The sequence below is a fragment of the Ursus maritimus genome, unplaced genomic scaffold, assembly GCF_017311325.1.
Source record: "Ursus maritimus isolate PB19 unplaced genomic scaffold, ASM1731132v1 scaffold_14, whole genome shotgun sequence".
In the NCBI taxonomy this organism is placed as follows: Eukaryota; Metazoa; Chordata; class Mammalia; order Carnivora; family Ursidae; genus Ursus; species Ursus maritimus.
This window is the reverse complement of record NW_024423786.1, coordinates 59,504,253-59,528,830: the sequence shown is the minus strand read 5'-3', so window position 1 is coordinate 59,528,830 and position 24,578 is coordinate 59,504,253. Positions and strand designations below refer to the sequence as shown.

General features: G+C 62.6%; 2 protein-coding genes across 5 annotated transcripts in view; one reads left to right on the top strand and one right to left on the bottom strand.

Annotated features, from left to right (window-relative positions):
- Positions 1–2,265, bottom strand: part of INCA1 (inhibitor of CDK, cyclin A1 interacting protein 1) — a 5,369-nt gene extending 3,104 nt beyond the window's left edge. The window contains exons 1-2 of one of the 4 annotated variants that reach the window (XM_040629865.1): positions 2,188–2,265; positions 1,122–1,203 (exon numbers count right to left, since the gene is read on the bottom strand). In XM_040629865.1, the coding sequence (XP_040485799.1) occupies positions 1,122–1,198 (77 nt within the window). In that variant the 5' untranslated portion in view covers positions 1,199–1,203; positions 2,188–2,265. The other 3 variants (XM_040629867.1, XM_040629866.1, XM_040629868.1) reach the window with 3 other exon arrangements.
- A 588-nt stretch (positions 2,266–2,853) lies between these two features.
- KIF1C (kinesin family member 1C) lies at positions 2,854–23,585 on the top strand. The gene is made up of 23 exons (XM_040629864.1): positions 2,854–2,903; positions 4,489–4,609; positions 4,851–4,981; positions 5,402–5,478; positions 5,832–6,011; positions 6,634–6,699; positions 7,075–7,253; positions 7,347–7,458; positions 7,575–7,652; positions 7,782–7,847; positions 7,933–8,008; positions 8,427–8,505; positions 8,696–8,841; positions 9,998–10,167; positions 10,327–10,406; positions 10,525–10,600; positions 14,827–14,906; positions 15,721–15,815; positions 18,659–18,742; positions 19,071–19,257; positions 19,373–19,445; positions 20,384–20,992; positions 22,266–23,585. The coding sequence occupies exons 3-23, from the start codon at positions 4,876–4,878 to the stop codon at positions 22,956–22,958; spliced, it is 3,312 nt and encodes a 1,103-aa protein (XP_040485798.1). The 5' UTR covers positions 2,854–2,903; positions 4,489–4,609; positions 4,851–4,875; the 3' UTR covers positions 22,959–23,585.
- Positions 23,586–24,578: the final 993 nt, after the last annotated feature.

Genomic DNA, 24,578 nt, shown 5'->3' with positions numbered 1-24,578 from the left:
AAAATAAAATAAAATAAAATAAAATAAAATAAAATAAAATACATCCGATTGGACCACTCCTCACTCTTTCCACTTCCACCGCCACTATTCCGGCTCATGTGCCCAGACTGTTACTGCGATGGGCTCCTCCCGCTCTCCCTGCTTCCATCCTAACCCCCCAATCATCTCTTCAGCCCGGAGCTGTGTGAGTAACCGTTTAAAACATGGTCGTGTGAAATGACAGACAGGTTGAGATTTACTTCAAAATAATCTGAGTAGGAGGAGGCTGGACGGTCATATAGATGAAATGATCATCCCTAGAACAATAATTTTTGAAGCTGCCAGAAAGGGTACACTGGTTTCATGATGAGTATTTCTCTACTTCAGTATTTGTCGACATTTTTCACAATAAAGAAATCGGGGAGAAAGAAAACAGTCTCCTCATGTCATTTCCCTGCTGAAAACCTCCCACTGATTTCCACTCTCCTTAGGATAAAGTCCAGACCCTTTTCAGTGGCTTGTAAGGTCCTGTATGAGCTGGCCTCTGCCTGACTGTCCGACTTTACACTCTGCCTCTCCCTTGATGGCGAAGTTTCAGTTTCACTGGCCTGCTTCCTGGTCCTACAAGATACCAAGCTTATTTCTTTCTTGGGGCTTTTTTTTTTTTGCCCCTATGATTCCCTTGCCCCCCGACCTGGGCTATTATCAGACTGGCTGCCTCTCACCTTTCAGATCTCAATTCAAACTCACCTCCCCCGAATAGTCTTCCACAATCACCTTATCTAAACTTGAGCCTCTAGGACATTTTGTTTTCCATTATATTACACTCCTATTTTTCTTTTTCATGATACTTCTTACTAATTGAAATTATATTTATGTTTGGACATTCTGTCTCCTCTCTCCAGAAGGTAAGCTCTGTCTTCCTATCCCTTATCTCTCTAATCGTTGAATCCGTGGTGCTGAATCTAGTGTCTAGAACATTGTAGTTCTAGACAAAAACTATGTGGAACAAATTAATGAATCATTGATCCCCTGAGACCAGGCATTGAGCCTCTCGTTCCTTGTTTGCTACTCCTGTTGGGGAAGAAGCCAGGCGTGCAATCTTCCCTCCATCCCATCCCCACTGGGTGGGGAGGACTCACTTGGCAAAGGGGATGAGGTTGCCTCCATCTTCCTGCACGACTGGACTGGGCTGGGTGGCTGGACTGAGTCTCCTCATTGGTGCTGGGAGGATAATGGAAAATGAATCATTCACTCATGTCACGGCTGTAGGGATGAGACCAGCCGAAAGATCTAGAGATTGGCAAGAGGGTTTGTGGTTCGGGAAAAAGGAAGGAGAGCTTAAGGGGTATTTCTAGTGCTGAGCACCTTTGTGAGCTGAACACACACATGGTTTAAAGACAGTGAGCATAGGGAATGTGGACGTTCAAAGATAAATAAGGAAATTAATTTTTTGGAGCCAAACGTACAGAGTAAGTGAGACCTACAGATGGCAACATGGGATGATGGAAGGACAGGTGGAGACTAGCTGGGGCAGAGGCGTTTGGGGGTCGTTGGTACCGAATCGGTGGTTGGGGGCAGTTAGACAACTGAGGGTTGGTGAGTAAATCAGGTATGACTTCATGAAAGTCACGTGGGCACAGGGCAGAGTGGTCCACTGGCGCCAAGGACGGAGGGAAGGAGGGGGCAGTCGGGACTGCCTACAGGTAAAGGTGAGCAGGCAGGTGAGCTGCACCTGCCTCAGCGGCGGCAGGAGATGACCAGCGAGCCGGGTGGGCCGGGCAGAAAGAGCAAGTGAGGATGCTAGAGAAGGGGTCTGAGCGGAGTGCCCCAGGCCCAAGGTGGGGGGCGAGCTCAAGGGGTCTAAGCGGGCGCGCCGCTCTCCTGGGCGGGGTGCAGCTGAAGGCGGGGCTGCACTCAACAGCGGGCGGGGAGGTGGCCCAGGGCGGGGCGGGGGGCCCCTGAGCCTCTGGAGGGGGCGGGGCCACGCAGGTGCGCGCCGGAGCCGGGGGGGTCAGAGGGAGCGGAGGCCTGAGGGCGTAACCCGGCGAGGCAGAGGCCCGGCCTGTGTGGGGAGGGGAGGCCGGGCCCGAGACGGCACCCGGGCTGAGGCGGCGGCCGGCCTTCCGGGCTTGCGCCACCTGCGGGCCGGGCAGGGGAGCGGGCAGGGGACGGGACAGCGCCGCTGCCCGCGCTCGGCCCCGGCACCTGAGGCGGCGGCGCGGCGGGTTCTAGAACGCCAGGCCGGGCGCGGAGCAGAGAGGTGATGACGGGAGCCCAGGGGCGGAGTCGGCGCGCGGCGCACCCGGGGGCGGGGCCTGGGCGGGGCTACCCCTGGGCGGGGCGCGACGGGCGGCTCCGCCCCTGGGCGCGCCTCCGACGGCGGCGACGTGCGCGGGTCCGGGGCCTGGGTCCCCTCCAGGGCCCGCCCCTCTACCCCCCTCAAACCCTCCAACCCCCCTCCACCCCCCTCCGCCCCGGCCCGGCTCCTCGGGCGCCGTAACCCTCCCGCTAGCCAGCGTCCAGCGCGCCTTTCTGCGCCCGTAGCTCGGTTCCCGGTCAGCTCCCGGCGGGCCCCACAGTCCGAGGGCATTGCCCCTTTAACAGCAGTTCCCGGGGCGCTCCCCGGCCCGAGTCGGGACGGCGCGCGCGCCCGGCCGCGTGCGCGCGCGCGCCGGTCCCCCGCCCCTCGCTCCCGCCCCAGCTCGCGCTGCCCGGGCGGGCGCCGGCCGCTGGCGCCGCTGCTGCTGCCGCCCCCGGGGCGCGAGTCCGCCGCCCTCCGCCCGGGGACCCGGCGAGGGGCGGGGGCAGCCCCGAGCCCGCTCAGGATCTGCCGGCCGTCGTCTCACGCCCCCCCTCCCCGCCCCGGGAAGGTCGCCCCCGTGCCCTCCGCCGAGCCGCTCGGGGAGCCCCGCCGCGACGAGGTGAGCGCTGGGGGTGGGGGGAGGGCAGAGGAGGGAGGGGACGCCCGCCGAGGAATGTGCCGGCTGGGGGGGCGGGGAGCCGGGGTCCCGGCCGGCCGCGGGAGCCGGGGTCATGTGCTGTTTGTCCCGCGGAGGCGCAGAGAGGTGCCAGGCCCGGGGCGGCCGTCGGGCGGCCGGCCGGGAGGGAGCACCGGGTCCGCATGGCCGCCCGCACAGGCCGGGACCCGGGTCCGCGCGGGGATCACCCGGCGGGCTGCGGGCAGGTGCCCCCGGCCGACCCCCGTGCCCGTGCCCCGGCCGCGCCACCCTCTTCCCAGCCCCATAAGCCGCGACGGCGTGACCAAGGCATGTCTCCGTCGTCGTCCCTGCCCTGGTCAGGGTCTGGGGGGTCAAGGCTGTGCTTCCTGACAGCCTCTGTGATCTGAGCTCCTCCCTTCCTGTCCTGGGACACACCAGCCCTGTCCCCCTTCCTGTGCCCTGACCGGGAAGGCTGCAGAGGTGAGGCCCAGCAGAACGGGTGCTTTGGTCCTGTGGGGCCACAGAAGGGGCCCAGCATCCTGGTCTGTCTTCACCAGCCTCCACCCTACTGCCCGTGGGCGTGGGCTGCTCAGCCTCTCCTCCCAGGGTGTGAGCACTCGGGAACCCACATTCCTGCGCTCCAGCCTGGCACCTTCCCCAGGGCAGTGGACGCCATAGCCCTGGCCGCAGGCTGGGGCTGGGACCTGCCTGCTTCCTTTCGGGGAGACCCCAGTGCTTCCCCGTCCCCCAGTAAAGACACAGGTATTTCACAGGGATCCCCCAACAGAGGAGCTCTGGGGGCTGGTGTGATGGATACAGGATGACCCCACCCTCCCCTGCCCATTGTCCTGGATCCTGAGGAGGAAGTGCTGGGGGCTGGGCAAGGGGTTTGGGGCCCACAGGCAGCCCATGGATCCCAGGCCTGGGCTGTACCTCCAGCCCTTGAACTTTGCCCACGGGCAGTTTCTCCCTATGTGGAGGCTGTGGGCTTTAGGTGGGAGCTGGTTTCTACTTCTTGGCTGGCACTGTGGGGGAATTTTAGGGCAGGTTTTATGTTTGGGGTTTTCTCCCATGTCTCTCCTGGGCTCCCACTTTGTGCTGTCACCCCAGAGCTGCCCTCCCTGTCTAAGATTTCTGTGTTTGCAATCTTCTGTGGTTCCTTCCTTTTCTCCTTTCCTTATTTTCTCCACAGCATGACCTGGATTTTGCCTCCTCCTGTCTTGTACGTTTCCCTTTCTTGGTGTCTGTGACTTTCTGTTGCTCTTCTGCCCCTCTTCTTGCCACCGCCAGTATCTTTGCCTCTGTGTCCCTCTCTCTGAACTGCTCTCTGTCTAGCCTCTCTCTCTTTTCTCTATCTGGGTGTCCAGTACACTTGTGAGTGACGAGGAATAAAAATATCACGGTCCCTGTCCTTGGATTCACATTGCTTTCAGCCACTCGGGAGGGACCGCCACCTTCCCCTTTTCTAACCTTACCCCCTGCCCCTGCCCCTGCCCTCTAGCCGCGGAACCCCCGACCCACCTCTGGAGCCACAGGTGCCTCCTAACCACTCTTCCCCCACAACCAGGGTTTCCCCCACAGCCCCAGCTGGTGTGGCCAGGCCCCAAGGGTAGGATGGGGCTTCCCCTACGAGGGCCGGTGGCAGCCAGAGCTGATACAGCCCCCCTGGTCTGGGGCCAGGACGCCAGGTAACTCTGGGATAATGGCCCAGGTCCCTGCGAGCTGGGCTATGGCCGGGGAGAGAGGCAGGAACACTGTTGGGCGTCCCTGAGGAGAGTGACATTTGGGAGGAAGGCCAGAGGGCCAGGAGCTAGGTCCTGAAGGGGCTGGGTAGCTGGGGAAGGGGGTGGAGATGCTGGGAGAAGACCGGAGGCAATGTCTGGGTCCCCCTGGTGGGGTCTGACCATCTCTTCTATTTCTATCCTTCAGCTAAGGAGGGTGAGAGTCGGGAACCATGGCTGGTGCCTCAGTGAAAGTGGCAGTGAGGGTTCGGCCCTTCAACGCCCGTGAGACAAGCCAGGATGCCAAGTGTGTGGTCAGCATGCAGGGCAGCACCACCTGTGAGTGAGTCCCAGGGGCCTGGCCGGGCACAGACAGGGCAGGCAGGCCCACCACGCTGGCCTGGCTGGCTGGGCCGAACCGGGAGGAGGACTAAGCTGGGTGCCCAGCAGGTGCTAGTTGAAAGGGTGGGGGCAGGGTGGGGGCAGGCTGGCCTTTCCATGCTCCAGTCCCTGGGAGGGGGAATGTTGGCCTGGAGCCCTCCATTGCCCAATCGGGGAGGCAGCCCGGTGGGGGGCGGGTCTTGGGAAGCCAAAATTAGCCATGGTGGCTGGAGGGGGGTGGGGAGTATTAAAGGGGAGAGATGAACCAGGACAGAGGTGGGGAGTGGGATGCCTGGACTCCCACAACGTGGGGGAATGGGCAGAAGTCGGGAGTACCTGACCTCGGCCTTCCTGTTTTTTCTCGTCTTGCCCTATCAGCCATCATCAATCCCAAACAGAGCAAGGATGCCCCCAAAAGCTTCACCTTTGACTACTCGTACTGGTCACACACTTCGGTGAGGTTGCTGGGGTGAGGGGAGAGCTCAGCAATGAGGAACAGGGGTTTAGGTCCTGGGGAGGAGGCATTGCTGGGCTAGATAGGACCTCCGTGGGATGGGTTGGGACTGGGATGGGAGGGCCAGGACCCCAGGGTGGGGGTGAGTAGGACCCTTACGGCGTGACCAGGACCGGGGTGGGGGGGATCCCTCGGGATGATGGGTCTGGCGGAGGTGATTAGGACCACGGACGGGTTTTGCTCAGGGCACATAGGACCTTTGGCTGATCAGCAGCGATGGGGGCAGACTGTCGGGACCTAGACCCTGAGGACAGAGTCACCTAGGGCTCTCCGGTCTCTGCCCCGCTTCACCAGGCCGAGGACCCCCAGTTCGCGTCTCAGCAGCAGGTGTATCGGGACATTGGAGAAGAGATGCTACTCCATGCCTTCGAAGGCTACAACGTGTGCATCTTTGCATATGGGCAGACCGGCGCCGGGAAGTCGTACACCATGATGGGGCGGCAGGAGCCAGGGCAGCAGGGCATTGTGCCCCAGGTACGCCCAGCGGGCGGCGGCCAGGGCCAAGCAGGTTCAGTGCTCCCAGGGAGGAAGGCGGACTGTGGAGCAGAGACCTGGGTCTCTGAGGCTATGGGGACAGGGGTTGTGCTGGAGATAGGGTGGGAGGCTACGTGGACTTCCGGGCCCCGTGGAGAGGGGTCCCTGCCCCCACCAGAAGCAGCAAAGCTTCATGAGAAGAGCCATAGCCTTGTTGTGGAAGAATCCTGGGTTTGGAGCCTGGTTCTGCTACCTCCTACCGTGTTATCTTGTCTCAGACTTATGCATGAGGGCGGTTCCACCCAGACTCGTGTACTGTAGTCAGGGTGTTGATTGTAGAGAAAGTAGATGTGGATAACTGGGAGCTGACTGTAATTCTCCCCGACCTGCGGCACAGTGGCCTTGACCATGGGCTCTGGTGTTAGGGTGCCGGCGTTTGCTTCCTGGCTCACCGGATAGTAGGTGGTGGTCCCGGGCACGCATGAACTCCTCTGAGGTTGCTTTCCCATCTGTAAAACGGGAGCACCTAACCTCATGGGTTTGGTGGGGGTTAAACAGAGCCACTTGGGCCAAGGCCCAGCAGGTCCATCGTGAACAGCTGCTTCTCTGTGTCCCCTTCCAGCTTTGCGAGGACCTCTTCTCTCGCGTGAATAAGAACGAGAGTGCTCAGCTCTCCTATTCTGTGGAGGTGAGCCTGGGTCTTGGTGGGGCCCCGGGCCGGGGAGGGGCAGCAGAGGCAAGACTATGGGCAGTGTCAGGACTCAGGCAGCCTCGGGCCTGTCTGCAGCCCCACCCATTACTCATGGCGGCTTTGGGCCGGTAATTTCATCTCTCCGCTCTCGAGTGTGTTCACCCCCGAAATGATAGTCACCGGCCTCCTGCCCAGGGCTGTTGGGTCAGCGAGCCCGCATGTCCGAAGTGCTCAGCACGGCGCCTGGGGCGTCCTGAGGGCTCAGTGTCTGCTAGATGCCGTCAGCTGCGTCGCGTCCGGAGAGTTTAGCGTGATTTTTGTTAGCGATACGTCTGCCACACTTGTCGCTTCGTGCCTGCTTCTCCCGCTCAGGTGAGCTACATGGAGATCTATTGTGAGCGGGTGCGGGACCTCCTAAACCCCAAGAGTCGGGGCTCTCTGCGGGTCCGGGAGCACCCCATCCTGGGCCCCTACGTGCAGGACCTGTCGAAGCTGGCCGTGACCTCCTACGCAGACATTGCTGACCTCATGGACTGCGGGAACAAGGCTCGGTGAGGCCGGGGGCCGGAGCGCAGGGAGAGGGAGCCAGGCCAGGCAGGTGGGGGGCCAGATGCAGTGACCGCTCCCTTCCTCCCCCCGCCCAGGACCGTGGCCGCCACCAACATGAATGAGACCAGCAGCCGCTCGCATGCCGTCTTCACCATCGTCTTCACACAGCGTTGCCACGACCAGCTCACAGGGCTGGACTCAGAGAAGGTGGGGTTCCTCCAGCCCTGGCTACCTGCCCCTGTTCCTTGCTGGGCGTCCCCTCGTCTGCCTGCCCCTCCCGCCTCCCACACCCAAGTGCCTCCTGCCCTTTCCTCCGACCCCAGGTCAGCAAGATCAGTTTGGTGGACCTTGCTGGCAGTGAGCGGGCCGACTCCTCGGGGGCCCGGGGCATGCGTCTGAAGGTGAGGGGGCTGAGGAGGCACGGGTGAGGTCAGTGCTGGCCGCTGCGGGTGGTGGTCTCTGGCTGGGGGGAAGGCGGGTCCGAGTTGGGGAGGGGGCCCCCATGGCCCACATTCTTCGTGCCTTTCCAGGAAGGTGCCAACATCAATAAGTCCCTGACGACTCTTGGGAAAGTGATCTCGGCCCTGGCGGATCTGGTAAGACCAGGGGCTGGGAAGAGAAGCGGCTCTGGGACCGGGGCAGAGGGTGGCTCATCCTGAACCCTTCCTCTTCCATCCCCAGCAATCGAAGAAGCGGAAGTCGGATTTTATCCCTTACAGGGACTCTGTGCTCACGTGGCTTCTCAAGGAGAATCTGGGTGAGGGGCTCCTCTCTCTCTGTGTCCAGGCCCTGCCGCCCTCCCACCGACTCCTCTGATGACGTCTGACGAGTCCCTGTGCCACCCCTAGAATCGCAAATTCCCCAGTCATCCCAACCGTCCCCCGTCCCGGGGGACATCCTTGGAAGATGTCCTGATGCTGAGGCGAGCCACGGCCCTCTCTGACCCAATGCCCACCGCTGGCTTTGTCCTCCTCTCGTTGATCTGTTCCAAAGACATCAGAGGTGTCCCTGACCTCACTCCTCCCCATGTCTGACTGCCAGCTTCTGTGGGGAGTTTCAGGACTGGTAGCTTCACCCCATCTTGGACGGTGACCCTGTCTGACCCCTGACCCTGAGACCCAGCCTGACTGCTCTTAGGCCCTAGCCCACCTGAGCTCTCCCCACTCGTCTTGCAGGTGGGAACTCACGCACGGCCATGATCGCGGCGCTGAGCCCTGCAGACATCAACTACGAGGAGACTCTCAGCACGCTCAGGTGAGGCTCCCGCGGGAGCGGGCGGCCGGGAAGGGGCCAGGAGCCGAGAGGCCGGCAGCTTGGGACCCCGGCCGGGAGACAGGCCACGCTTCAGCCAGACCCAGTGTTTGACAGTCTGGAAGAGGGAGGGAGACAGGCCACGGACCCAGGGGCTTTGGGGCTGCAGCCACCCCGCCCCCTCCTCCCCCAGGTATGCTGACCGCACCAAGCAGATCCGCTGTAACGCCGTCATCAACGAGGACCCGAATGCCCGGCTGATCCGAGAGCTGCAGGAGGAGGTGGCCCGGCTGCGGGAGCTGCTGCTGGCTCAGGGGCTGTCGGCCTCCGCTTTGGGAGGTAGGGCTCCAGGGGAGGGCTGCTCAGGGACGCCCCCACCAGCCTCGTCCCTCGGCTGCCCGCGCCCGGGCCTGAGGCCGGAGAGAGCCCGCCAACCGTGAAGCTCTTCTTATGCCCGGTGGCGTGGACGCAGATATGCAGAGGGGACATCGCAGGTCTTCAGACAATGCAGAGCTAGGGAACCAATTCCCTGGGGGAGTGAGGATTCAGGGGGGCCTTGAGGACCGCGGCAGTGAAGGAGCACGGATAGATGGCCAGCCCAGCGTTCATGCTTCGAGGAGTAAATCACGTAGGAGAGGCCGTGGGGGCACCTGCCTCCATAGACGGTCTTGTGGACTGGCGGGTTCTGCTGGCTGTAAGCGAAACAACAGTCAGCCATGGAGTGGTTTCGTTGTTTTGTTTTGTTTTTTTAAAGATTTTATTTATTTGACAGAAAGAGATACAGTGAGAGAGGGAACACAAGCAGGCAGAGTGGGAGAGGGAGAAGCAGGCTTCCCGCTGAGCAGGAAGCCTGATGCAGGGCTCCACCCCAGGACCCTGGGATCATGACCTGAGCCAAAGGCAGACGCTTAACGACTGAGCCCCCTAGGCGCCCCTGTGGAGTGGTGTCTACAACGTGACACTCAGCCCCCCGAATGCTGGATGGTGTCCTGGTTAGGGGCTGCATAACCTGTGCCAGCCGCATCACATGTGGACTCGGCGTCTAGTCCCGGGGGCCTTCCCACCGTGGACAGTTGGGGGCCGAGGGGCACAGTGGGGAGAATGGGGGTGTCCGTTCTTGGGAAGAGCAGGGTAAGGTAGACGTGATGTTCCTCTTGCATCTGGAGGGGAGGCTTGCAGAAGGGAAAGTAGTCAGGTCTCTCTTCCCCAGAAGGCACATGTGACGTGGAGCAGATCAGGGCTCACTGCGGCCAAGGACTTTCTGATGGAGTCACCTCTCAGCCTTGTTCAGTAATGAGCTCTCCATGCCTGGCGGGGAACAAGCGGACACCTGGTGCCCATGTGTCAGGGCCGCAGTAGGGGATCTCCCTGCTGGGCGAAGGTTGACCACATGTCTTCCTGAGTCCTGATAGGCTGGTCCCTGCTGAGACCCCCTTGATGTCTCTGACGAGCTCTGTGTTTTCTCAGCCTCTTCTGACCTCTTTCTCCCCATCAGGCCTGAAGGTGGACGAGGGGAGTTCCGGAGGTGCCCTGCCATCTGTGTCATCTCCCCCAGCCCCGCCTTCACCCTCACACCCCTCCACACACAACGGCGAGCTGGAATCCTCATTCTCCCCCAATGCTGAGCCCCAGATTGGGCCCGAGGAGGCCATGGAGAGGCTGCAGGTGGGCAGCTGGAGCTGGCAAGAGGAGGGAGGCTGGGGGCTACTGGGAGTCTAGTTCTCCAAGGCCAGAGTCAAGGAGGAAGGAGGAATCCCGGGGGCAGCCCCCATGGTGGGTACCTGTCCCAGACAGCCCTGAACCCCGCCTGTCGTGTGCCCCCAGGAGACGGAGAAGATTATCGCCGAGCTGAATGAGACATGGGAAGAAAAGCTACGCAAGACGGAAGCCCTGAGAATGGAGAGGTGCGAGGGGCAGGCTGACAGCTGGAGCCATGGAGGGGTGCAGCAGGGAGGGGAGGTCAGGCCCTGCAGGGAAGGAGCTCACGGGTCCCCATAAGACCATTTTCCTCTCTGCCTCCAGAGAAGCGTTGCTGGCTGAGATGGGGGTGGCCGTCCGGGAAGACGGGGGAACTGTGGGCGTCTTCTCTCCGAAGAAGGTGAGTGAGGGTCCACTGAGGGCTAGGAGACCCTGGAAGGGTGAGAGCAGAGGGTTGGGGGGCATGGGTGAGCCCCAACTCTGATCTCTGCGTTTGTCCCGTGCCCACCACCTCCTGTGTGTGGTCCGGCCTCCTGCCGACAGTCAGCCCACGGCCGGTCTCGTTAGGTGTCCATGGCTCTAGAGGCCGCGGACAGATGCCAGGGTGGGTCACTTCGGTGGGGGGGGAGGCGGTTTCAAGAGCTGCTTGGAGTCCACGTGTTAACAAATGTATGTGAGTGTGTGTGTGAGTTCACGTGGAATTTGTCTCTGATTCACGAGAAACAGGCTTTAGTAGTTACCTCCGGGAGCAGGGGGAAGACGCGGGAGGCTGGGGGGGGGCTGCAATGGCCGTGTGTTCACCGTGTGCTCTTCCGTGTCAAATTTTGTGCCCCGTGCGTGGGTCACGTGCTTGGGAACGCAGTCAGACATGCGCTCGTGAGAGGGTGACGGGCAGGGGCATGGGCACTGAACTGTAGGATGTGAGGGTCCGTGCAGCTGGAGACGCGTGGAAACGCTTCCCGGGGACGCGGTTTGGCACTTGGGCCCTGGAGGTCACACAGGATGTGGGTGACAGGAGCCGGGCGAGTGTCAGGCTGAACGTCGTGGCCCGTGTTGGCCGAGCCGGGCGCACCAGCCCCTGCCGCCTGCCTGCTGTGGGGTGGGAGCCCAGGGGAAGGAAGGAGGTGGGGCAGGAGTGGTCAGACTCGCCCGGGGGCAGGAGAGGCCCTTGGTCTTCACTGGCTGGCAGGACACAGGCACGGACCAGTTAGAGGGGACACAGGCTGTAGGCCGCCAGCGTGGCTGTAGGCTGTGTGCGGATGGAGGGTGTCACGGAGGGTGTCGCAGAGGCCCACTGGAGCAGAGTGGGAACTTCTGGTCCTTCCGGGGAGCTGGCCTGGCCTCTCGTCCACAGCACGAAGCTCACGGGATCAGGCCCTGGTCAGGTGCACTGTGCTCAGCGTAGGACGGGGCTTCCTGGAAGAGGTGGGCGGTTATCGGAAGGAGGCCCCTCCTGATCTCATAAGATCGGGGAAGACCTTATGAGAGGGGTTTGTCCTGCCCAGCCTGAGGCACAGCCAGGGAGTGAGAGGGCGTGGCCGGGGTGACTGGGGGCCGGGGCCGGGGCCGGGCCCTCAGCGTTTTGGGGGCCCCTCTATGGTCTGCATCTGGGACGAGGGCCCACAGATGGCTCTCCATGTGGTTTGCAGCTATGCAGGGGTGCTGGGTGCCCCTGATGGGGGGGGATGTTTCCTGGAGGGCATCATGCTGCACAGGGACGAGTGCCACCTCCTAAGGCCCGGGGACCAGCGGACGGGCTTGGTTGGGTTTGGTTTTGAATTGTTCCCGTAAGGGGAACGTGCACGTGGTACTAGGAAGTGAGTGCAGCGGAAGGGAGAGCTTCCCTCTCCTCCGTGGTGCCTGCGCCGTTGCCCGTGTCTTACGCGTTCATCCAGGGGTGGTCTGTGTGCGGACAGGCGTGAGCCATGCACACTTGTCCCTATGTCCCCCCACACTGCCCTTCTCTGGACCAGTGGTAGTTCCCTCCCTGACGTTTCTCCGGGGGCAGGGTGTCCACGTTCCGTGTGTTCTTTCTTGTGGTGTCCGAATACTCGAGTGGATGTGGGATTGCGTTGAACCAGCCTCTTGCCCGTGGGCATTTAGGTGGCTTTGTGTTCTTTGACACTGTAAGCCGCATTCCGCTGCGTGGCCTTATGGGTAGGCTTATCGTCTCGAAGACGGATTTCCAGAAGTAGAGGTTTGGGGTCTATGGTCGCCACGTAAGATTTAAGTGTATTTTGCTGAAGTGCCCTCCAGAGATCGCAAGCGTGCCCTTTTACACTCCCCAGAGCGCAGAGGGAGCGACCGCGTTCCTGCACCCTTGTCAGCCTTCTGGTCTTTGCTGGCCCCCTGGTGAAGAGGGTGTGTTAGTCTGACTTACTGTCGTGTTCTCTCGGGTGTGAGGCTGCAGGCGTTCGCACGTGAAGCAGCCTGGGTACTGCGGGGGGGTGGGGGCGGGGCGGCGGAAGCTGCTAGGCTCTGGGTTTGGTGGGGCTGGCACCAGCCTGGAACGCTCTGGCGGGGATCCGGTCCTGCAGGAAAAGCTAGTTGGTCTCCAAGAGAGCGGAGAGCCTTCCCGGGACTCCCACCACCGGGCCCATGGATGTCTTAAATCACTGATTTCCGCCTGGCTCGGGGCCTGCTTCCTGGGAGCCATGGGAGGTGGGCAGGGCCAGACTCTGGGTCCCCCATCCCCAGCCTCGGCCCCAGCATCTCCCTGCTTATCTGCTTAACGTGTTAGGCTCGCAGGTACAGTTTCATCTGAACAAAGGGTTCCCGGGCCAAAGATGGAAAAGCACTGCCCTAAATCACGTCTCCTTTCCCGAGGGATAGATCGCGTTCTGCTTCGAGAGCCCATCTGCGTCTGCCGTTCCCAGAGCAGGCCCGATGCTGTGGCGCGGGAGGCCGTGAGTGGGCCGCGAGGAGGGTGGCGGCCGTGGCAGTTGGGTGCCAGGGTTGGAGTAGGCGCACCCATACGCATTGTATCCACCGCAGCCGACACTGGGCTCGCTGTTCGCGGCGCTCCCAGAGAGCCATGGGCCAGGACCCTGGCTGTTCCCCGCCGTCCCCGCCATGCTGTGCTCTCCTGCCTCGGGGCTCCCGTCCTGACTCTTCTGTCCTCGTCCCCCTCGTCCTCAAGGATGAGCCGCTGTGCTGTCCTCCCCCCTCCCTGAGCTCCGGGGGTCCTTCACTGCTGCTCCCTCCCATGAGCGCCTCCCTGAGGTGGTGGCACTCAGCTCCCCCGGGACAAAGGGACAATGAAGGAGGGAGCTAAGGGAGGGCTTGAAAAGGTCAGAAACTTCCGTGGGACGTCCGTTTCCCACTTGTCGTGGGTTCCACCCCAAGCTGACTCTGTTTCCCCTGCCGAGGGGCCAGCAGCGTCCGGCTGAGGCTCATCTGTGGGTCCCCTGCACTTCCTGGGGTCTGGCAGGTAGAAAGGCCGCAGTAAATCCTCACAGAACGCGGGCAGGGGATCTCGTGTTCGGGTGGAAGGCTTCCGGACGCTTTGTGGATGAGGTGGCCCTTGAGACAGACCTTGAGGAACAGGAAGTGAGTGGTTTTGACCCGGGTGGGGGGTGCTGGGAACCTGGGAGCAGCTCCCGAGGGCGGTCAGGGATGCAGGGGGACTGCTTCCGGAGCGGGTGCTCTGCTGTCCACAGGGCAGGAGCGCAGAAGGCGAGGGGGCACCTGGGACGGGGCTGGGACGCGTGGGCTGGGGTTCTGACCTGGAGGCCCAGGGGTACCTGTGTGAAAGCAGGCTCGAGTCAGGCGGCCGCGGGGCGCCAGCCAGAGAGGTCTGGGTAGAGAACCATCCCGCTCGCCAGTGCTGCGTGCGGGCAGGAGGCAGGCCTGGGCGGGGAGGGCCAAAGGAGGCAGCGGACAGAAGGGAGGGAGACTTCCCTGGGCTGGGCCGGCAGGGCCGTGAGGGGGGTGGAGAGCTGAGGCCGGCTCTCGGGCTGCCCAGAGTTCCATGCCTGTGCCGGGCGGGGGTGTCGGCAGAGAAACTGCAGTCGGGAAAGGTGCTTCCGGGGACGGCACTGGCTGGGCTCTTGGTACAGGACGGCGTCCTGACCAGCCAGCCAGGTGTGCAGCCTGGGTTCGGTCGGGGAGGCCCCGGGTGAGGCAGCCTGGGGCGGCCGCGGGAAGAGCGGGGAGTCTGCCGTGAGCAGCAGGTCTCTTGGTGTTACTTGCTTTTGCATCGAGCTGATACTTCCTACTTTTCAATGATAAAAGTCGTCTGTGTTCCTAGGAAACTCGAGCTGGAAAGAGAGGTGGGAAGTGGGGTCCCCTCACCCAGCGCCCACTTGCACTCTCCACGCGGGGCCAGCGGCACGCTGAAGGGAAATGAGACAGGGAGGCAGGGGGACGGAGAGGGGGACGGGGAAAGCAGAGGCGAGGGCCAGGGGATCCTGAGGTCTCTGTCGGGGACAAGGATGGCTCGGCCCACGCAGGGGACTTGGGGCCGTCGGGGAGCCGGACGGGTGGGGCCGGTCTGTAGCCCTTTGTGTGTGTGGAGGTGGTGTGTAAGTGAGGGCCGGGGGGTGGGAGAGCTCCCCAAGGTGGGGGTGCAGCAGGCAGGGCTGGCACCCTCCCCCGACGCCTCTGACCGCTCCCCTCCTCCCTCAGACCCCGCACCTGGTGAACCTGAACGAAGACCCGCTCATGTCCGAGTGTCTGCTCTACCACATCAAAGATGGCGTCACCAGGTAGCCTGTACCCCGCGTCTGTGGGGCAGCCTCTCCCTGTGCGGTGTGGTTGCAGACCCACGGCTACACCGGTGACTCCCTTTTCCCGTGACCTTCCTGGAGACACCCCAGAGCTCAGACAGCTGCCTGCGCAGCCCAGCTCGCCCCCTGGGCTTCCTGAGAATTTGCAAGCCTGGCTGCTCAGTGGCCATCCCCTGCACCCACCACTTTGGGAGGGGTGAGACGCCCCCGGGGACTAGCCTGGCTGTAGGGATAGCTCCCCGATTTCCTGGGGCAGAGGAGTGGGCGGAAGCCCAGACTGCCGCGTTCTTAGCCATGGCATCCCTCACGGTGTGGAGCAGTGCCCGCAGGGTGGGTGGCTTTGCCAGCTAACGCCAACAAACCCCCGGGACTCGGGCCCTCCGAGGTCACCTCCCGGAGCCAGTGGGGTGAGGGTGCCCCTTCTCCCACCATAGGCACATACAGCTGTCCTGGGCGATAACCCTGGGTAAGGAGGGAGCCCTCAGGGCAGTCAGCCCTTGGGGTGGGGGGAGCCCGCGCTGAGGGTGCCCGGCCCGCTCCAGGCTCCCTTTCCCCTCCCGTAACACGGTCGGACACGGGCTTCTGAGTCAGGTGGGTGTGGGCTCGGATCCCAGCTTTAGCACTGCCAGGCCGTGTGACCTTGGGCAGGTTCCTTTAGTTTCTGAGCCTCTGCTTCCTGATGTGTGAAATGCGAGGAACTGCCTGACTTAGGGAGTTGGGTGAACTTGCGTTCAGGAGGGGCGTGGCGGATGTCTGCCACGTGCTCAGGAAACGTCGGCCCTTGCTTCCCCAGGGTGGGCCAGGTAGATGTGGACATCAAGCTGACCGGGCAGTTCATTCGGGAGCAACATTGTGTGTTCCGGAGCATTCCTCAGCCGGATGGAGAAGGTAATGTTTGGGGTGAGAGCGGAGTGGCCACTGAACACAGCCCCATCCCACACTGGATACAGACACTGGGGAGGGTCCCCATCCTGGGAGCGCGGCCGTGTCCCTGGCCTCAGAGGGGCCTCGAGCTCAGGTGAAGCTCTAGCTGTCTCCACCTGCCCTGGGAACACGGTCTGCTATGGTGGGCAGGGAGCAGCGGGGGCCCCAAGGCTGACCCAGAGCACCGTGGCACACGTGGGAGTGACATTTGGTGAGGAGGTGGTCCTGCCCTCTTCCTTGATTCTTTTAGCCTCAGATAGCACCCTGGTTATTTACTATGAAAAGCTGTATTTGTTTTGGTGGGATATCTGAGTTTATCTCTGCAAAACCCGCTTCTGTCCAGTGATGACCACAGAGGCTCCTGGCCCCTGTGTCCCTCTGGCTCCAAGACCCTCAGAGATTTTTAGCCCTAATTTGGCCATAGCAGCGAAAGCGTCGAGGAATCACAAGACGTAAGGGTGAAGGTGGCAGTCTGTCTGATTTGTCAACAAACCAATGCTTGTGCAGTTCAGAGTGGTTTCTGTTTTTGTTTTTTTAAACATTATTTTTGAGAGAGAAAGAGAGTGAGTGCGTACGCACATGCGTGCCAGTGGGGGGAGCAGAGGGAGAGGACCTTAAGCCAACTGCACGCCAAGCGTGGAGCCCGACGTGGGGCTCGATCTCACGACCCTGAGATCACGACCTGAGTCGAAATCAAGAGTGCACGCTTACCCGACTGCGCCCCCCGGTGCCCCCATGCTGTGTGTCGAGGTCGCCTTTTTGTCCTGGGCCAGTCATTGTTTTAAGAAGTGGAACGATTTGGGTTTACACGGGCCCAAGTGGAGCCGGGCCCTGGGAATGTGTAGGGCAGGGAGGCAGGGTGCGGTACATGGGGGCGCTCCCTCACCTGAGCCCGTGCGTGGGCCTCAGAGGCTGAAGGAGGGGATGGGGACATGGGGCACCTGTGGTCAGCCATTGTAAGATCAGGAAGGGCTCCGTCGTGTGGCTTGTTGCTGGGCTTGGACATGTGCCCGTTGGGCTTTGGTGGGGGTCAGGGTTGGCAGCGGAACGCAGCGGGCTGCGAGCTCGAATCAGGTCGGCCCCGTGGGCTTCTGCTGAGTTCCTGTTCTGTGGTCACCTCCAGCCACGTGCTAGGTGACAGCCAAAACCACACAGGGCCTGCAGAGCGTGCCCCCTCTCGCGAGCACAGAGTGTGTCTGGGGAGGTGGCAGGCAGGCCCAGAACAGTTCCTCAGCTGTGAAGGCAGATGCTGATTCCGGGCCCCAAAGCATGGGGGCCGTAAAGGTTGGGTTGCGTGCGGCAGATTGAGATTGGAGGTGGGAGCCGGGCAGAGCGGACTGGGCAGCACAGCGGGCCTGTGGACGGGGAGGAACAGTTCTCCCTGACCCTCCAGCTCGTGCGGCTGCCCATTCTCACGCAGCCGCCAGGGGAGGGAACCGCGGCTCGCGGGGTTGGGGCATGCGCCCAAGACCACGCAGCTAGACGCTGGCAGACGGCATCCGGACGCCCCGTGGCCGGCTCGGAGGCTGTGCTCTCAGCTCTGCCTCCGTGCAGGTGGCTGTGGGCGCGAGGACTTGGACAAGGTGCTCTCCCTGCCAGGCCCCGCTTCCTCCGTCACGCCGTCCCTGCGCCGCTAGATTCTCTGCTGATTGACTTGTTGTCTGAGCCGCTAAGCGAGCTCTGTGACAGCCGGGTGTCTCCAGGGTATTTTCAGGACCTAAAATAGCGCCTGGCACATGGGAGGGGGGCAAGGTACTTGCGGACTGAGTGAATGAATTTGGGGGCGTGGTGGGAAAGGGAGGGAGAGACCGGTACCCCCCATGACCACCCCCCAGCCCTCTCCTCTGCCACCGCCTTCCTCCTGCCCGGCCCTCGAGGTGACCAGGTGATGGATCGAGTCTGCCTTCGAGCTTGCGCTCCGAGGCTCCCCGTCCCGTCACCAGCCCTCTTGCTCCTGGAGCTGCGTTCTCTGCTTGCCTTCCTCTCCCACAGCCTCATGCCACAGTCCTTCCTGCTTGCTTTATTACTTTTAGTGGACACAGGAACTCAGGTCCACGTAGCGATTTCTGTGAGCCTTCCAAGCATTCTGTAAGGAAGGACGTACTCACCCCGGCTTACAGAAGCCACGGAGATCAGACAGCTTGCCCAGCAGCCCTCCCCTCAGGCACTGCCGAGGGTCCGTGATGGTGGGGCGCTGCTCCTGGAGGGCGGGGAGCTGCCCTGTGCTCCGTGCCCAGCGAGCAGCAGGCTCTGGGGCTGTGTACGGACTGAGGCGCACCTCGATAGATTTTTGAGTCGGCTCGGCTCTGTCTTGTCTTGTGGACACAGTGCTCTGCTGGCTGCAGCTTGGGAAGGGCAGGCAGGGGGCAGTCTGCAAGGTGCGTCAGGCAGTGGGCTGGGGGCTGTGGGAGGAGCCCGGGCTAGGCCAGGGAGAGCATCTGTGGAAAAGGAAGGAGTGCCCATCTGCGGGGGGCGGGTGCAGAAGTCACAGCCTGCCAGCTGCTGGACATGAGAGACCCAGCCCTCGGAGAATGACTGCTTTGCCGAGCCCCTGCTGGGGAGGATGGGGGGCACCAGGGAGCCCCTGCAGAGGCTTCTGGAATTGTAGCTGGGGCTCTAACCCTCCTTCTGCTCTTCCTTTCCTGTGCTGCCTGCCACCAGAGGGGCCGTGGCACCCCTGACAGGTACTGGGGGGTGGGCCTGGGGGTGTATGCACGTGTTCTGGGGGTACTGCAAGAGGGGCGTCTATGACTGTCACCCCCTCCCCCAGGGTCTAATGGCCCCATTTCCTCTCTCCCTCTGCGCAGTGGTGGTCACCCTGGAGCCTTGTGAAGGGGCCGAGACCTACGTCAACGGGAGACTGGTGACCGAGCCCCTGGTGCTGAAGTCAGGTAGAGGAAGCCGGGTGGGACCCGGAAATAAGCAGGAGACAGCGTGGGCATGTGAAGGAGGAAGGGGCCAGGAAGCGATGAGGGACTCAGCTCTCCGTGTCCCTTGTGGCCCTGGGGAAGCAGGAAAAGGGTGCCAGGCTCCCCCGATTCCCTTTGGCTGTCAGGGAGGAGAATCAGCAGGGACTCTGACTACTGTCAGACTCGGAGTGCTGGGAGAGAGATGGTGTCGGGGTCCTGGACTTGTGGGCAGGGCCCCGTACCCCGTGGGCATGGGGGTGGCTTTGGTGCTGTGGGGGAGCAAGCCCACCTTCTCTGCTCCCCTCCCCAGGGAATAGGATTGTGATGGGCAAGAACCACGTTTTCCGCTTCAATCACCCGGAGCAGGCGCGGCTGGAGCGGGAGCGAGGGGTGCCCCCGCCCCCCGGGCCGCCCTCCGAGCCCGTCGACTGGAACTTTGCCCAGAAGGAACTGTTGGAACAGCAGGGCATTGACATCAAGCTGGAGATGGAGAAGAGGTACGGGGCGAGGGTGCTCTCTGGGCTGTCCCCCCAACCCCTGTCGTCGGCCACCCCATTGCGGTGGCTCCAGAGCCCCTAGCAGCTCTTCTTCCCTCCCCCTTGCCCCCCCCAGGCTGCAGGACCTGGAGAATCAGTACCGGAAGGAGAAGGAGGAGGCTGACCTTCTGCTGGAGCAGCAGCGACTGGTGAGGGCTGGGCAGGGCATGGGGGTGGGGAGCGCATGCGCAGAGGGACGGGGGGGGAGGGCGCTGGAGGGGCAGGGGGCGCACGCGCAGAGGGACTGGAGGGGGTGTGGGAGGGGCCAAAGGCGCATGCAGACACGGACTGGATTGGGGGGAGCAGGTGGTGCGGGAGCAGGTGGTGCGGGAGCACATGCGCGGAGGGAACAGAGGAGGCAGCGTGCAGGAGGGGCGGGGCGTAGGTGCAGAGGGACTGGATTGGGGGGAGCAGGTGGGGCGGGGGCGCACGCGCAGAGGGACTGGATTGGGGGGCAGGGCATGGGGGACACAAACGGACTGGAGAGGCGGTGGGGGGGCGTGTAGAGGGCATGCAGAGTGGCATGATAAGGGCCAGTGGGGCGCAGGGGGTGCAGAGAGGGGCACGGGTCAGTAGAGGCGGGAGATGGGCTGGCTGTTCTTTAGTCCGACTGCTTTCAGTTCATGCTGTCTGAGCCAGAGTAGGGAGTGGGCGTTGGGTCGAGGGGTGGCCGTGGCGTTTAGGAGAAGACAAGACAGGACGGTGACTCCAGGAGCAGACTGGGTGCAGGGAGTCCCCTCCGCCCACTCGAGTAGGGCTTCCTGGACTCGACCTTCCTGATTTTTACCGTATCCAAGTACCGCCTGTGCGGTCATTGACTTGAGGTTGTTGTTTAAGCGGACTTACTCTTAAGTGTGCGGTCTGGTGCTGAGCGCCGATCTCTGTGCGGGCCACGCGGACTCCCTATAGCTACCGCTCCTGCTTGCCCATCGCGCTCTGCCAGCCGCTGTCCACGCGCCTGGCGTCCTTAACTCCTCAGCGAGTGTCTGCGAGGGAGGCTTGTTCCTTCCCTCCTGCAGCCGAGCGGGGGTCCAGCGCGCTCGGCAATGTCCTTACCCCCCGCCCCGTTCTCTCTCTCTGGCCCCAGTATGCGGACTCGGACAGCGGCGATGACTCGGATAAGCGCTCCTGTGAGGAGAGCTGGCGGCTCATCTCCTCGTTGCGAGAGCAGCTGCCGCCGACCACGGTGCAAACCATCGTCAAGCGCTGTGGCCTGCCCAGCAGCGGCAAGCGCAGGGCCCCTCGGAGGGTCTATCAGATCCCCCAGCGGCGGCGGCTGCAGGGCAAGGACCCCCGCTGGGCCACCATGGCCGACCTGAAGATGCAGGCCGTGAAGGAGATCTGCTATGAGGTGGCCCTGGCCGACTTCCGCCACGGGCGGGCCGAGATCGAGGCCCTGGCTGCGCTCAAGATGCGGGAGCTGTGTCGCACCTACGGCAAGCCCGAGGGCCCCGGGGACGCCTGGAGGGCCGTGGCCAGGGATGTGTGGGACACGGTGGGCGAGGAGGAAGGCGGCGGAGGCGGCGGCGGCGAGGAGGGCGCCCGCGGGGCCGAGGTGGAGGACCTGCGGGCTCACATCGACAAGCTGACGGGGATCCTGCAGGAGGTGAAACTACAGAGCAGCAGCAAGGACCGCGAGCTGCAGGCCCTGCGGGACCGCATGCTGCGCATGGAGAGGGTCATCCCTCTGACCCAGGTGCGGAGCGCCGGCCGCGTGCGCCCTCCCCCTTCGCTCCTCCGCCTGCCCCGCTCCCGGTACAGGCGCCTCCGCTCAGTGTAGTTAGCGAGTCCCGGCCTCGCCTCCTGGGGCGCGGACCGAGAATGCAGATCTCTGAGCGCCTGCTCAGTTCGAGCCTGGGGACGAGTCTGCGTTTGTAACGGGTACCCAGGGGTGTCAGAGGTACAGCAGAGCTTGAGAAGCCCCGTAGGACGCGCACAGTTCTGAAGTCGCGGCTGGAGGCATGTGCGCGTGCGCCCCGGGGACCCCCCCCCCCACTCCCCCGGGACCGATGCCTGAGCAGCAGCCGTGCTGGGCACTCCTCCTGCACCCCTCATCTAACCCTGACAACAGCCCTTGAGGGGCAACCCTGGCTTGCATGGATTCACTGAACAAGTAAACATCTGAGCACCTACTGTATGCCAGGTGCTCACTACTCACTGCGGTTCCTTGCGGCGGACACTTTGTGCTGTGTTCCCGCTTGCCTTCCCTGACGCATGACCGGCAGCCACGAGCCGGCTGGGGGTTATTGACGGCTTACCTTCTCCTGCCGTTGCCTCCTTGCTGGTCCTGGATCCCGCTGGGCACCTGCCGCCTTGAGGCCTTTGCGCCTAGAGCGCCTTCCCCGCACTTCTCCGGGTGTTTGCTGCAGTGACAGCCTCGCAGTGGACCCCGGTGGCAGCCACCTTCACCCCGGCTCCCGTCCCCTTCCCTGCACTGCTCTTCGCCCAAATGTACACTTTCCTATAAAGCACATCACGTCCTTCGTTACAGCTGCTCTTCTGTGATGGGAATCGTCTGTGTTGATAATAGTAGACACTTCTGACTTCTCACGGCAGCATAGTCTATCTGCTGTGCTCTGTATTTTCTCATTCATTGATCAGCTGTCTCTCCCCCTAAATGATGGCAGGTGTTTCTCTTACGTTGGCACGGACTGCTCCATCCCCGGGGCACATTATTTAATCAGTAGGATTTACCAGGTGCCTGCTCCATGCCAGACCCGAGCGACACGCTTTACGGGGTTAGCGGTTAATCCTTCCACCGGCCCTGTGCAGTACATACACGAGGATCTGGGCACGGGGAGGTTACTAGCCAGGGAGCAGACCACAGCCACAGAGAGTGGCAGGCCAGGATCAGCTCAGACCTCTGTCCCAGACACCTTGTCGCCAAGCCCCTCTGCAGCTCCTCTGCCCTCAGCTGCTCAGCGCTCGGCTCTCCTCACCGCCCTTCTCTGTCGCCCTCTTCCCCCCAGGATCACGAGGATGAGAACGAAGAGACCAGGGAAGCCGCCTGGGCTGCGCCCCCGGGGTCGGAGGAGGCGGCGGAGGAAGCCCCCGGCGAGCGCGCGCCCCAGGCCCCGGCAGCACGGCCCTCGTCGCCGCCCCTGTCCAGCTGGGAGCGGGTGTCGCGGCTCATGGAGGAGGACCCCGCCTTCCGCCGGGGTCGCCTGCGCTGGCTCAAGCAGGAGCAGTTGCGGCTGCAGGGACTGCAGGGCGCGGGGGGCCGGGGCGGGGGACTGCGCCGGCCCCCCGCCCGTTTCGTGCCCCCTCACGACTGCAAGCTGCGCTTCCCCTTTAAGAGCAACCCCCAGCACCGGGAATCGTGGCCGGGGGCAGCGGTCGGGGAGGCCCCCGTGGCGCCCCAACCCCCGGAGGAGGTCGCGCCCCCTCCGGCCGCCCCCGCGCGCCGGCCCCCGAGTCCTCGGAGGTCCCACCGGCCCCGCAGGAACTCCCTGGACGGAGGCGGCCGGTCCCGGGGAGGCGGGTCCGCGCAGCCGGAACCCCAGCACTTCCAGCCCAAAAAGCACAACTATTACCCCCAGCAGCCCCAACCGTACCCGGCGCAGCGGCCCCCGGGACCCCGCTACCCACCCTACACTACTCCCCCGCGCATGAGGCGCCAGCGCTCGGCCCCTGACCTCAAGGAGAGCGGGGCCGCCGTGTGAGCCCAGCCCGGCCGGGCGGCAGGGGGAAGCCGAGCCGGGAGCGGAGCAGCCGCCGGAGCCGCCGCTGCCCCAGGAGCCCGGGGCAGGGAGGCGGACAGGTGGGCGAGAAGGTCCGAGTAGGTGCTGGACGGCGTGGGAGAGGCTGGGCCGGAGGCTGGAGGAAGGAAGCGCGCACGGAGTTGCCCGGAGCGAACCAAAGTGAAGGAAGAGGATGGGAGCTGCCTCGGGGCGCCCCTCGCGGGGGGGTGGGTCCCCACAAATGCTGCTAGGGGTGGGGTGGGGGGCTGGGGTGCTGCGTAGCCAATGTTTGACTTTCTTTTCAACTGGGGCAAAGGGGAGAGGACCTAGGGTGAGGCGTGTTCTCTTCCGGGCCCCTGTCTGTCTGTCTGTGGTGGGCTTCTGTTTCCAGGGAGGTGAGGCGTCGTGCGATCGCAAGTCATTCCCCTCCCCTTCCAGGCCTCCTGCTATATTTGGGGGACCTGTCTGGATTCTGGTTTGGCTGGGGTCCCATGAGGATGTGGGGCCCTTCAATAAAGGAGAGCGACACAGGGAGCTTGGTGCTGGTGCTGGTTTGGTTTGGGTTTTAACGGAGGTGTAGATTACCTAAGTAAAGTGCACAGATTCTAAGCCTGTGGCTCAGCGAATTTGTATACAGGTGTGTACGCGCGGTCACCACCCAGATCAAGGTCTAAGACCGCTTCGGTCTTGGTTTCTGGAACGTTCTGCATCCCGTGACTCCCACTTCACAGTGCTCGAGCCCCTATTTATTTCCCTTTGCTTTAGCTTACCCAGGGCTCCACCTCTGCCCCCAGCACCGCCCTGGGTCCTGCACAAAGGAGAGAGGGAGGGAGGAGGGGAGGTAGTGAGAGACCCACTCGTCCGTGCCCAACTGGCTGTTCCTAAGAGGACATGGGGAATTTGGGGGGCAAGGTGGGGTCCAGCTCCACCCAATCACCTCACTGTCTGGAAGGTCTCCCAAGGAGCCGGAATCCTGTTGGGTGTTGAGCAGTGAGTGTATGGTTGGTCAAGCTTAACTGCACCTATCCAATTATTTTTGTCCTGTCCGTGTCCCCTGCTTTTCGGCACGGCGTGTTCAGCATTCCAAGCGGTATTTTGTTTTGAGACTGTGCGGGAAGGATGCTGCCGGCTTGCTTTAATGTTCTGAGTTGGAGGGACGAGCGCACGACAACGCCCTCTGGGAAAGGTTTTGGAGGTTACATTGTATCCCTGCAGGCACCTTGCCTCTGGAACCCCCATGCGTTCATCCTGTTCTCAGGAAAACACCACAGTGTTTGAAAAAGTGAGCTGTTTGCTCGCAGCTTCCTGATGTCAGTCTGGAGGCACCGGCAGCCAAAACCATAGACATTATCCCAGCTGCAGCCAAACCACCGCTCTGGGCGAGGGTATGATATGTTTACTCTTGGTTTCCACACCCTGATGCCAGCTACCTTTCTTCTGGCAGCTGCGACTGCCAGGCCTTCAGGGACCCGCTGGCAGTGACCCAAGATCTGGAATGTAATGGATAGTTTGGTGACACTGTTTACTTGAGCAGTTTATAATCTGGTCGGGGAGACTAAATGTGAGAAAGAAAATGATAGAATGCAGCTTTCCCTGCCGGTC

Coding starts and splice junctions, on each gene's coding strand:
- KIF1C (XM_040629864.1), top strand. CDS start 4,876: ATGGCTGGTGCCTCAGTGAAAGTGGCAGTGAGGGTTCGGCCCTTCAAC. Junction 7,459..7,574: donor CAGGGCTGGACTCAGAGAAG/GTGGGGTTCCTC, acceptor CTCCGACCCCAG/GTCAGCAAGATCAGTTTGGT. Junction 8,842..9,997: donor GTCGGCCTCCGCTTTGGGAG/GTAGGGCTCCAG, acceptor TCTCCCCATCAG/GCCTGAAGGTGGACGAGGGG.